Below are 14,115 nucleotides of genomic sequence, written 5' to 3' on the forward strand. Positions count from 1 at the left end.
CCTGAGGCAAGTCAGTTCCGCAGGCTCAGAACCAACTCGATTCTCGGACAGCACAATTCTCAAAATGGCCAGTAGATTCTGTCTAAGAATTACCTAGAGTAGCTTATTAAAATGCAAAGTCCTTGGCTTGCCCAGGATAATGTGAGGAGGTCTGAGGAGGAACGGGCATTTTATAAGCATTCCACAGAAATACAAAACTGCCGCATCACAGAATTTTTCAGAATGCAATTAATGTGCAATTAGTAAATTTGAATTAGTAACTACAGTCTCTAGTCTATTAGAAAAGTCAAATTTACATGTCAAATTAGAAAAATATTGTGACACACAACAATGATTTAATATTCTTAACTACAGAAGCTCTTATAAAACAAAAAATTAAGTACAAAAGAAAAATGGTCTAAATACAAAAAATGACATTTCACTGGCCAATGAATATAATGAATATAACAAAAAACTTGGTTTAAGTAATAAAGTAAATTAAAATGAGATATTGTTTTAAATTATTTTATGTTTACCTATTTGATTACTAATAGCTAACACTTATTGGTCATTTATATATCAAACTAAGTGTTTACTTAAGTAATCCTCACAATTCAATAAGGGAAGTACTATAGTTATACCCATCAAGTATCTTGCCCAAGGTCTTATTTCTTACAGCTAGTAAGATTCTGAATCAGTATTCATACCAGGTAGTTTGGTTCCATACTCCATGCTCTTAAACACTATATTATAATGTTATTAGTAAGGATGTGGAGAAACAGACACTCTCTCATAGGGTTAAGAGTATTAATTAATATAGCCTTTAATTGGTTGAATGCATTAAAAACTTCAAATACATATATGTATTTTAATGCAGTAATTCCATTTATGGAAATTTATACTAATATTAATGATAAACATATACTGAGTATGTACTCTGTGCCAGGCACTGTGCTAAGTGATTTATATGCATTATCTTATCTAATTCTTACAACACCCTAAGAGGTAGGTATTATTATAAAAGCCCCATTTTATAGATGGGAAAACAGATGAAGAGAATCTAAACAACTTGTCCAAGATTATACTGACAGAGGAGAAGCTGATGTTAAAGCCAGGTCTAAAGTTCAAATCCCATACTCCTTAGTGCTATGCAGTACCATCTAGTAGGGAATAATTAAGGATTCATGCAAAGATAAATGTAAAAACACATCCATAATATGAAGCAATCTAGATGTCCAAATATGGAGACTGATTAAATAACATATGGTATAACCATACATAGAATAATATATTGATATTTAAAAAATGATGTGGTAAGGTTATGATGCATGCAACTTGGTCTTAAACAGTTCTGAGAAAAAGAGTATGTGTGTGGCTATAGAAAGAGAAAGAGAGACATGCATACATATATATGTATGTGTGTATATATGTATGCATGTCTGTATGCATATACATAGAGAATGTATGCACGTGAGTGTGCATGTGTGCACAAACATAAATGATAAAACAATGGGGCAAAATGTTGACACTACTGGTTCTTGTATCACACTTCATGTGGTAGAGATATAGAAGTACACTTAAAACTGTTTATACCAGCCTGATGATAATGTATCAATTAGAAAAGTGGCAAATCTTTGTGAAATAGTAAGGCATACTTACGAAGCAAAGGGAATTTTCAATATAGGATCTGAATTGTCGACAGCAAGGCTCCCAGATTTAAAGTGAGAACTGAACTGTGTCAGATGATTTCGAAGAATTCCAACAGCAATTTGTGCATGTGGATCAAGACTAACTCTGAAAATATTAATAAAAATGATTAACTTTTAGTAGTAATGTATTAAAAATTAACAGGATAAGCAAACTAGTTTAAACAGAAGCAAAGTCAACACTGAATTCTAACATACCTGAATATAATAACACTTCCTGGAGACAAGTTTTCAAATTCTATTTCTTGAATATATTCATTGGGTCCTTTCGTGGCAACTCCAGCTTGTTTAACAATTTTACTTTCATTAAGCTTTCATTAAGGAAAAAAAAAAACCCAAACCATTCAACAAATGATTCTAGTGGTCTTAAAATGTTCAAAACAGTAGTAAGATGAGTGTCCCAAATACCTGAATATGTTCTCTAATTTCTACTGTAATATCTGGCATTCCATTGATTGAATTCTCATTCTTCCTATAAGGTTTGGCATTTCTCTCAATAGTTCTAGCTTCAAGAACTACTTCTTCAATTTTACCTAGGATTAAATAAATATTTTAATGAAATTTCATACTGAAACATCTGGAATTAGGACTTACTAAAAGGTTTTTAAATCACTTACTTTAAAATTGAAAATGAAATATCAGTTAACCTTTTAAAGCAGAACTAAACAGTCAAAAAGTAGATGATTTTACTTTGACAAAAAGATGTATTTTTCAAACAATGCTTTTTTTTTTTTTTAAATCACCACTAAGTTAAGGCTTTATTTGAAGAGCAATGTGATCAAGTAATAATAGCTTAGCTTGGGGAACAATATTAAACCTTCCTAATTTTGAGTAAAGAGAAAGACTTACATTTTTAAAAAATAATGGAATATTTAAGAAATACAAAAAGTATACAAAATAATTTTTGAAAAGCCTATTATTCCAAAGCCTAGCTTAAAAAAAGCTAAAATAATTATACAAATATAATTGAAGTCCCTGTGTATGCCTTTCTCCTCAGGAGTAACCATTATCTGCAATTTGGCATTCATTACACTCATGAATTTTTACTACATACGTATGTTTCCCTACATAAGATATAGTATTATTTTTCATATTTCTAAGTGTTATAAAAATGGGCTCAATTTCTGTAATTGCTTTCAATTGGGCAACACTGTATTTCTTACATTCATTTCACATTGCTACATAAGCTCTACTTCATTTATTTCAACTGCTAAACAGTATTTCATTGAATGACTATACCAAAATGTATTCATTCTATTAAGGTTGTTTCTAATTTTTTCTACTATAAATAATGTTACAAGAATACTCTTGTGCATGTTCTCTAATGAAATATATTCCACTCAGACATATACTTAGGAGTGGAAACACTGAGTAAAAGGATATATACAAGATTACTGAATATAATTTTGTGAACAGTTAAAGAAACTAATGAACATTTAATCTTAAAGTTACTCATGTGGATAACTTTTAAAATTGGAGTTAGGTATATTCAGCAAATTAACAACTGATTTAGAATATGATCATTTTAGGAATCTTCATTTACTCCACCAACAAACTTGGACTACATGTAAAAGAACATGTATACTATAATACACGATATGTAACAGTTAGAAGGAAATAAATACACACACCTAGAAAAAAAAAGACAAGCAATAATAAGGACATATTTTATCATTAAATGTCAAATAAGTATTAGAGACAAAAATTGCTATACATTTAGAGGTGAGAGAGAGATCACTGAGAACTTTAGTCCCTAAAAATGTAAAGAAAATGCAGAAATAGGTGAAAGCAAGACTACTTGGGAGCCATGGATATATCTACGTGGCTGAAATAGTGGGATTATACAGTAGTAGGAAATAAGAAGAGTCTAGATTATGTAGAGCCTTAACTATTTGACTATTTGTTTTATATTTTAGCTTAATAGATATGTGTATATGTACATATACATATATATATATATACAAACACACAAATAAACATATATATTGAACCTAGTATAAAAGAAATACATGTTTGTTTTACAGAAATTAGGGAATAAGGGAGCATAGTAAAATACAAACAAAAAAATTCCACAACTCACAAAATGCTGACATTTGAGAGTATTTCCATACAAATTTTGTTACATGCAGTAAAAGAGTTACCAAAAATTATTAATTCTTTTTTTCAACTACTTCCACACTTGTACTGTTGAAATATAAATGATAAATAATAGAACAATTTAATATTGCATTATAGTATAATTAAAATAACAGTATAATTACAAAAACAAGTTTTAGATTGCCTTACCAGGGATGCACATTTGAGGCACTTCTTTGCTATAAAATGAAGTCTTGGGGTTCCTGAAAGCAGTTCTAGACACAGCCACTACAGACTGATGAATACTAGGTGAGTGTCTTGTTACTGCCACTATGTCTTCATCAACCTGATCTACATACACCTGAGGAACACAAACAGACAACAGGTTAACACTCAATCTGGAAAGACTTACTATGAAATTGAACCTTAAGAAAGAAACTTAGAGAATTTAGTTCCTTGCCTGAATAAAACCCTTGGCTCCAAGCTCTTGGTGAAGTTTATTGATAGCACATCTGGCGGCAATAATTCCACTCTGGAAATTAACTTCACCCGTATTTGATGGAGATGCTCCAGGATTCCACTGAGTATAAAACCGTTCTTCTGAAACCACTGAAATCTAGACAGAATGAAACTTAGCCATGCATACATTTTTAAATACAATGAGAGCTTTTAATTAAAATGCCCGAAATTGTTAGCTACATGAATTTTAAAAAACAACACACAAACAAACCTGATGAGGAACCAATTCATCATAACCTCTAGTACTTCCACTAGCACAACATGCCATAGAAACAATTGTAGTACTTGGAAGAGCATCATATGCTGATCTATGCTAGAAAACAACAAAAGCAAAAGTTTACTTTCTTCAAATGCAAAATGCTATCCTATAGCATAATGAAGTAAAAAGAATAATTACATAAATACATTTTATAAGGTACCTTAATTTGCTTTCAAACAAATAAAACATTCTAAAACTGTAGCACAATCATTATAAACCTAAGACACCACTTTGAAGTATATAGGTAGTATTGGCACTAACCAACAGAGAACCAAATATCAAAACACTTAGAAAAATAATTAAACAAAAGAAACAGAACGGATGCTTACCACAATAGGACACTCATTATCATGAGTAATATCCATAAATAGGGCATGTGCAATAGCTGGCATTAAAGGCCTCAAACAGGGTTGAACAAATGATCCAACAGGTTCTCCTCCATATCGGTAAACTAATCTGCCCTCTTCATGACTATTACCTGCACTCATTGCCTCTGCAAAGCATAACAGAACATTTTAACAACTTCCATTATTAATGTTCAAAAAGAGACTAGATTTCTTATCATGACTGATTTTCAAAATAAAGATCCACATAAACGTTATCAAAAACCGAACTGCATAACCCAAACTCCTGGAGTCCAGAACAGGAAAGAAGCCTTATAATTCTGTATAGGTTAAAGTAATATCAGGATATATCTCAGACTATGGTGGGTTGATAATAAGTATTGGTAGAGGGCAAGCCATGGTGGCTCAGCAGGCAGAGTTCTCGCCTGCCATGCTGGAGACCTGAGTTTGATTCCCGGTGCCTGCCCATGCAAAAAAAAAAAAAAGAACTGACAGAGTCCCTTGAGGGTCTGAAGGAAAAAAATATATATGGAACTATTAAACTCTCCCACCTGGGAAACTCCAGGTACCATTTCAACCATTGGGGGCTCCCAAGAAAATAGGCCAAGCCTTGGATTTTGAGGCTTGCCCTTAGGAAGGCTATTTCTGTAGGGGAGAAGCTAAGACCACCCGTAATGAGGCCTAACAGTTGCTTCCAGGAAGCCTCTCTGTTGTGCAGATGCGGCCTCTCTATTTCCAAGCCCAACTCTGCAAGGAAAATTATTGCCTTACCCCCTACATGGTACTAGCCATTCAGGGGTAAAAGTTTCCCTGACTATGTGGGGTGTGACTCCCAGGATTAGTCTGGCCCTGGCACTGTGGAATTCACAACACCTTCCTGAGTAAAAGGGGGAAAAAAAGTATAATAGAATAAGGTATCAGTGGCCAAGAGAGAGCAAATGGAGTCAAGAGGCTATACCAGAGGCTGCTCTCAGGCAAGATTCAGTTAGATAGTGCTAATTGCCATGGTTTGCTAAACCCCAATCAACATCCCTCCCGGTGACTCTTAAAAACACACAGGGCTGAAACTGAGACTCCATAAAGGTTTCATGCACTGTTTGCCTTCCTGGAACATATAATTCCCGAGGGTTCCTAGGCAAGATAAATCCTGAAACTAAGAAGGATCAGCTTCTCCAGGATGATCAATTAATTATATTCCCCTATCCTTTAGTGTAGACACCCCTTCTCAACATGAAGAAGTTGGAAGTACAACAAAGAAAATGGGATTTAACAAATGAGAATGGCTGCTGAATCACTATATTAATATTCTTTCTAGCCTCCAGTGTTTTGGAGCAGCTAGGAGGAAAAGTCTGTGCTGGTAGAATGGTAGCCTATGACAAACTCTGGAATCTGTTCAAGAAGCATACTTGCTGAAGTATGCTCTGAAAATTATTGCTTTTCTCTTCGCTTTGTATATATGTTATATTTTATAATAAAAACATTAAAAAAAAAACTAAGCTAAACTGTTTTAAACAAATACCAATCAGCTTAAGAGACAAAAAAGAAAGGGTAGCTCTCTTTTAGGTTGCTGCACAACCCAAACTCCTAGAGTCTGGACTGGGAAAGAAGAGTTATAATTCTATATAGCTTAAAATAGGCTTTACAAATCTATTGAAAAAAGTCTAAACATTACATCAGATATCCAGGCAGGAGATAGAAATAAAAAATGTGTATTTTCAACAATGAAAAAAGTTTGTTCATGTGACATCAGCTCATCACACAGTTCTTTCAATTTAAAATGAGGCATCTTATCCTAAAGTAGAAATTTTTACTGATTAAAAACAGACTGAATTATATTTTGTAATTAGGACAGAATAGTTGAAATAATGTTAACTGCTAAAAATTATTAAACATTGTATAAATAGCTATTAAGTGCCTTTTAATCTACTTAAACAAAAGCTAAAGCTTTAGAGAGAAAATACAGTTCAACAGGCCTACCTCTTATTAAAGAACTAATGCCCAGTCTAGTAACAAAGATGTTGTCCAGGTCTTCACTTCCTGTGAACAGTTCAGCTACCACATATAAATTGGGTTGCAATTTCCTAGCTGCATCCAACATGTACTGAAAAATCACCATAGCAAATACATAAAGGGAAATGCAAGAGAAGTCAAGAAAAAGGCAAGATTAGGCATGTATTTGACATAGGAAAATATCATATAGCAAGACAAACGGAAATCCAAGAAGAATCTCCAAATACATTTAATTGTACATACGTAAGAAAACAAACAGGGAACAGGGTAATTAATAAGGAGAATAAAAAGTGCAAAAGGAAGGGCAGATGTTGCAAAGATATAGTGACAAAGGGTAAAAAAGGAACAAGAAAAATAAGAGTGTCTCATTAAAAAAAAAATCGTTAACAATGCAAGTCTTCCAGGCTTTTCCATTGTTTTTTGTTCATTCATTTGCTTTTAATTCCTTTAATCAGAATGTAAATTTCCAAGTGTTTGACTAAGTCATTATTGATACATTCTCTGTTGATGAGGCATTTAGATCTCACAAAGATTAGGTCTGATTGCCCTGACTGCAGCCAGCATTTCCTAAAGGTTATAAGAAACTTTAACTCTTAATTAACAAATGCCTTTATGATTTCCATTTGTGCAATTTATGTTTAACACTAGTGCTAACTATCTAGGTAAGAATCAGAAAATATTAATCTATAACCAGAAATCAGATAATTTCCAAAGTAATTTTTAACATGTTTGCACAAAAGGTTAATAAAATACTTCTATTAGCTAACAAATAGAATATTAAAGGATTTTGTAACTTCAAAAGAAGAAAATTAAGTTTGAACACTCTGTTTTGCCATAATGTCATAACAATCTTACACGTATATATTTTCTTGCTGTTAAAGACATGGTGAAAAAAACAAAACCCAATTTTTTTGCTGTTTAACAACGTTCTATCAGCTTAACTAATGTTTACGAAATCCTTCCAAATCAAATCAATTTGCCATGATAGGACTCCAAACATAATTAGACATTATAAATTCTGCTTTACATTATAGAGATGAACATTTTTCAGATTAGCACACACTTGCAAAGCATATCAAGTTGTACCATTATCAAATAATTTATAAACTGGATGAAATTACAAATGCTTATTTATTTACAAAGCTGTATTAGGTAGACTATAATGCTATAAATGTGACATGGCTCAAACGTTACTGTAAAAAGCCCAAAGAAGTATACAAAGGCGACATTTATATTTACTCTCACAATTTATAAATGACCAGTGAAAACGTGAATCAATGAGGCTAAAACTGGCTTCAAAGATTTAAATATGTTTAAATATGCTATAACATAAATTATTATACTATATTATATTATATATAAATATAATGTATAATATACTAGTCAACTTCAAAATGGATAGAAATATACTGAAAGCAACTTAAAAATAAGAATAAGACATTAATAAGTATTAATAAGTATTTTGTATATTTTCGCCAGGCAATATGGTTGTGGTATATATTATCAAAGATAATAATAAAATAAAAACTAATTTGTTGAACATTTTATAGCCTAATATTCCATAATAACTGCTTCCAAAGATTTCATTACAATTATGGAAAAGTTGTTAAATATTTTCACCAAATCAATTAACCAAAATTAAAGTGTTAAGTGGTATCCAACCAGCTAAAGGAAACATGTATTTGCAGATTCTATTTATGGAAAGCTAGGAAAGAATATGGAGTTTCTTTTCTTAATGTAGAAGGAGTTGTTTTTCGTACCTCAGCAACATGAATAGGTGTTGAGTGGCAGTTATCAAGACGTACTCCCTGAAAATAAGTCGCAGTTATTTCAGTGTATTTTTTCATGTGTGCCCAGAGATAAGGACAATCCTCTGGTTTATTCCCATAGCGTAATTTAACACTGTCTCCCCAGCAAATCAGCTCTCTCCTTAGATAAACTTCTGAACCTGTTAAGAAAGGAACTGGCTTTCAGTGGTTCAAGAAATAAAGTGAAAACAATTACTTCAAGAAAACATTTGTGTTAAGATCACACTGATGATTTCTACTATGAACCATATGGTGGTTAAAAATTAAATCTAAAATGGCATGGGAAAAACTTTTGCAAATTAATATTAATTTATATTTCCTATCCATATCTATTTTGTTAAAATTTCAGTTCATAGTCTCTTCTAAAAGAGTATACTCAATTTCAAAGTTTCACATTGCTTTTTAAGGGAAAACAGGCATAGTAATACACAAGCTTTTAAAGCTGCATTTCCACTTTTCTACCTAATTTTGGCCATAGGTTACATTCAATCCATGGCATAAAGCAGAACGGCTTTCTTTATTTAGAAGACCTAAAAAAGGAGAGGGTGGAGATACTTAAACCCAAAGTTATATTTTAAAAAAAACATAAGATTTCTGAATTAAACAGAATATTACTAAAACAGAGTTCTAGTTTCAAAGTGTTGAAAATAAATATCTGAGTGGGCCCCCTGCTAAATTCAATGAAATAGCTGTAGAAAAATAAAATGCTGAGAGTTTGGGAAAGGAAACCTAAAATAAATAGTCTCTAGCTTAACTGTCATTCAGATATCTTAATACCCTTCTGGTCATATTCTTATAACTATATAGTTTTATAGCAGTGGTGTCAAACTTCTTTTAAAAGAAAGAATAAAATGGTTTTTTTCCAGCCAAATAAAATCTTATGCAGAACGACATTATAAAATAGACACATAAATGCTCTTCTGTTTGAGGGAGACAGCGATAAGAGGGGAAGGGAGAGAAAAGGAGAAGAGGGGCCCTGCTTTTTTTGTCAACCTTTTCTCTCTCAAACTGTAGGCCTTCTATGTACCTCTATGATGAAATAGTTTGAAACCCTGGGCCTAGTGGGGGTAAAATCAATAAAACAGTTTATATTTTGGGCTTCCCATGAACTCTTCTTTCCCTGGCCATACAAGAGTGAACAAAATTGATGGACCTGGTTCAGCAAAGTTTCGAAGAGGATTATCTCCCATTACCCATCCATTATGTGCCATCAGAAAACAAGCTTTATCTGGGAGATGAATCATAGATTCTTCTGTGGAAAAGGTCATTTCTTCAAATGGGAAAGTAAAATATCTATGGAGAGACAATTAAATATTAACTTAACATTTAAACAACTCCTTGGTGAGAATTTCAATTAACAACATTAAAATAAGATCTCCTAATGAGTAGAATAAATAAGGAAATAAACTTCAATATAGATACACAATCTTTTGTAGAGTTTTTGAATAAATGTAGAAGGATATGAGTAATGAAGAGTGAACATTGTAGCATATTCAGCTAACATTTTAAAGAATATTTTAAATTAAAAAAATCCATAAAATTATTAAGAAACTCACTGAGGGACTGGTGTCACCTTGCCTTTTACTATACTCTAGCTGCCCAATCTATGCTGCACACAACTTATAAGGAGTGAAATGCTTGCTCAGTTTGATCAAAATTGAGTTTATCAGTAAGTAGGCAGTCCTCCAGAAACAGTGTAAGTAACAAAAAACGGCACAAAGTTTCTTTCAACTAGAGATTTGCATAACAAATTTAATTAACATCAAGCCTAGTTCCCCAGTAAAAACTTCTACGTATCTGAGAAATGTAGTGAAGTCACACATTAAAGAAAACATTTAGGTTAATTTGAAAAGTTAAATACAATTTCAAATTTTAACAAATAGTGAGAAGGAAACAAATAGCACACCTGGTAACTAAAGGATGTTTTCTGGTGACAGGTCCTAGTCTAGGACCATGGCCAGCGAGTCGCTCATAAAACACATTTCCCAAAATGCAATTAACTGCCTAGAAAACATTAAATTATGCTATTTCAGCAAATGTAAAAAAGCCAGCATTAAGACAAAGAAAAATGGAAGTTCAAAACCAGATAACACCTGTTCCTGATGATAGTTTATAAGTTGACACTTCTCTGAATTTAATTCCTCAATTCTCTTACGGAACCAGTTACAGCATTCCTCAATTGCAGCTGGCCCATTGCTAGAACAGATTGAACAATACACACTTATTATTTAACGGATTTACAAATTCAGTATTTAAAATGCTCTAATATTAGCCATAGAAATCTTAAACATATTCATCAGAATTTTAATGATCGCTTAAGAAGTTTTCTAATCATAAACATTTTTACATAAATGTATAGGAACATGGACTGGTACACAGAAAAAGAAAACAATGTCATGTGCTGAGGTCGTAGAATTATGGAGAATTATTTTATTTCATTTAATGTTAAAGGTTTTAATAAATAGCACAAAAACTATTCTAGCTGTAAAAGGTTTATACATATTATTCTTTATTTCATAGGAAAATATAACGTACTCATGTGGTATGAAAGTTGCTAGTGCAATGCTCATATCTACAGTACAGCCGAGCCGCCTGTATTCAGGATCTTGAATAATCTTAAGATGTTGCGTTGGATCAGACTTGGTTACTACTTTTCTACTTTCTAAAAGAAAAGATGACATCTTAAATACAAATATTCACAAGGAGATAACTGTTACTACTTTCAACATTTCTAGTCTATATTTTATTCACACACACACACACACACACAAAACACATACTTCACAAGCATCCTTCCCATCTTCCCATACACCACCCAACACACACATACACATGTACACAAATACACAGATAATAACATTATTGAAGAAATACACAGGATTTTCATCACTTCAACCCCAGGACTACTTCTTTTTTCCTGCCTCAGCCAGCACTTATTCTAATTTTTTTTTTTTTTTAGGGCATTGAAGACTTCGGAGGTATACATTTTCTTTTCTAGATGCTGCAAACATCCTAATCTCAGGAATTCTTTTTATTGTGAAATATGACATATATACAAAAAAAAAAAAGGAAGAATTTTCAAAGTACATTTTAACAAGTAGTTACAGAACAGATTTCAAAGTTTGGTATGGGTTACCATTCCACATTTTCAGGTTTTCCCTTCTAGTTGCTCCAAAACACGAGAAGCTAAAAGAAGTATCATTTTACTGATTCAGCAGCCAAAGGCATTTGTTAAATCTACCCTCTCTGTTACAACCCCTCATTTTCTGATCCCACTTCCAACCCACAGGGGTCTAAGGGCTTTGCCCACTCTACCTTTCACATGTTGAACAGCGACAGGGGGATGAAATTCTCGGAGGGGCTGGCCCCTCTGGGTTTCAGGACTTACCTGGCCTAAGAATCCACTGGAGGTTATAGGTTCCAGTAATGTACACTTAGTACCTGAAACTTTTGTAGAATCTAGGTGTTCTTTAGGGTTAATAGGAATGAGGTTAGTTGGGCTTTAGCAAACCCACTGACAATTAGCAATATCTAGCTGAAGCTTGCATCAGAATAGCCTCCAGAATAATGTCTCTATTTGAACTCTCTTAGCCACTGACACCTTTTTGGGGGGAAGGGGGTGTGTGGAGGGTGAGCATTCCACCACGGAACCGCCCAGGATCCTAATACCTTATTTTGCTACATTTCTTTCCCTTTTGACTCTGGTGTCAGGGTCCGCAGTGTCAGGGCCAGGCTTAACCCTGGGAATCAGGTCCCCCGTTGTCAAGGAGACTCGGGAGTTCTTTTACCTTAAAGATTACTTCCTATTTTCAAGTAAATCTTATTAATAACACAATTTTCTTGCACATATGTTTTGTATTTTTTCCCTTTTCACCAACAAGCAACTTCCTTTCATAATAAACAGATAAAAAAATAAACAGTTTTGGGGAGTTTTCATTTTTTTCAATCTGAAAATTGTTTCTAATAAATCAGGTGCTGGTGCAGGATTGCCTGTACTAGAAATGATTATATATTACTTAATTTAGAACTAGGTTTTTCCAAAGAGAATCTGAAATACATTAACAGGAACACAAACAAAATATTCAGATAAAATACAAATTTTTAAAATCCAGTTTCTAAGGCTCATATGGAAGAGTGAGTGTAGGAAAAATTCCAAGAAACGGTTGAAAAAAAAAAAGGCTACATGATCAGCGTAAATTATAAAATAGTCTTTAGTATTGGTAGAAGAATAGTCAGGTAATTGGGAGAGAATAGATAAGAGATCCATTTTTATTTATATTTAGGACGAGACTATAATGGTACTTCAGATAAGTGTAAAAGGGTAGATTATCAACTCAACATTGATTTCTGAATATAAAAAATAGGTTGTTAGAGGAAAACACAGAATGTTTTTGCTTTTTTTTGGCATAGGCAGGCTCTAGGAATCGAACCTGGGACTGTGGCATGGCAGAAGAAAATTCTGAGACTGTTTTTATAATCTTGTGAGAGAAAGTCTTTTCTAAGCATGACATGAAATCAAAAGTCATAAATGACTAGAAAATTTGACTATATTGAAAAAAATCACCATAAATGAGTTAAAAAATCAACAGCACATGAAGAGAAAATGTTTGATATTTGTATAATAATAAATAATAAATTAATATAAAAAGACAACAATAGAAAATGGGGAAAGAATACTTACAGGCAATTCACAGAAGAAATAAAAATGGCTAGTCAACATGTGAAAAAACAGATCACTAATAAAAAATGTAAATTAAAGTATATTTTGACTGACAAACATGAAAAAGTTTAATGGCATCTAATGTTGGTAAGGGTATAATCTCTGCTGAAAGGCAAGTGGGCAACATCTATGATATTTAAGAAAAACTGTATACCCTTTGGCGGGTGGGTGGCTCAGCAGGCAGAGTTCTGCTGAACCTGCCATGCAACCATGGGTTCAATTCCCAGTGCCTGCCATGCAAAAAAACAAAAAATTTGACTCCTCAATTTCATGTCTAAGAATTTTTCCTACAGATTTGCTCATACAACCAAGTAAAGATAACATGTACGAGGATAAATTCTCTCCAGTACTGCTTATGAGACCCTAAGTACCAAGTGACGTCATCAAGATGGTTGATGAACATGCTCTAGGATTCTGTCCCCTGACAAAATTTTTAAACAATAAGTAAAAACAAGCAGATCCATCTTTCTCTGAGCTCTGAGAAAAAGTTATTTTCGCAAGCAGTAGGGGCAACCAATCAATAGGCTGAGCATTTGATCTTGGGGTTTGCCTCTACGAAACTTTACTGCAAAGGAGAAGCTAACCCTACTTATAATTATGCCTAAGAATCACCCCTAGAGAACCTCCTTCGTTGCTCAGATGTGGCCTCTCTCAACTCGGCAGATGAACTCACTGCCCTACCACCCCTCTACAT

General features: G+C 33.1%; 1 protein-coding gene across 4 annotated transcripts in view; it reads right to left on the minus strand.

Moving 5' to 3' along the window:
• The window catches only part of AGL (amylo-alpha-1,6-glucosidase and 4-alpha-glucanotransferase), a 121,573-nt gene that overhangs the window by 39,113 nt on the left and 68,345 nt on the right, over positions 1–14,115 (minus strand). For all 4 annotated transcript variants that reach the window (XM_077120137.1, XM_077120134.1, XM_077120136.1 and 1 more), the window contains exons 8-20: positions 11,237–11,363; positions 10,795–10,897; positions 10,608–10,705; positions 9,855–9,994; positions 8,654–8,841; positions 6,861–6,984; positions 4,869–5,032; positions 4,492–4,593; positions 4,222–4,377; positions 3,972–4,122; positions 2,094–2,218; positions 1,884–1,996; positions 1,639–1,773 (exon numbers count right to left, since the gene is read on the minus strand). In XM_077120137.1, coding sequence (XP_076976252.1) covers positions 1,639–1,773; positions 1,884–1,996; positions 2,094–2,218; positions 3,972–4,122; positions 4,222–4,377; positions 4,492–4,593; positions 4,869–5,032; positions 6,861–6,984; positions 8,654–8,841; positions 9,855–9,994; positions 10,608–10,705; positions 10,795–10,897; positions 11,237–11,363 — 1,726 coding nt within the window. The remainder of the gene's footprint in view (positions 1–1,638; positions 1,774–1,883; positions 1,997–2,093; positions 2,219–3,971; positions 4,123–4,221; positions 4,378–4,491; positions 4,594–4,868; positions 5,033–6,860; positions 6,985–8,653; positions 8,842–9,854; positions 9,995–10,607; positions 10,706–10,794; positions 10,898–11,236; positions 11,364–14,115) is intronic.

The sequence above is a fragment of the Tamandua tetradactyla genome, chromosome 11, assembly GCF_023851605.1.
Source record: "Tamandua tetradactyla isolate mTamTet1 chromosome 11, mTamTet1.pri, whole genome shotgun sequence".
NCBI lineage: Eukaryota > Metazoa > Chordata > Mammalia > Pilosa > Myrmecophagidae > Tamandua > Tamandua tetradactyla.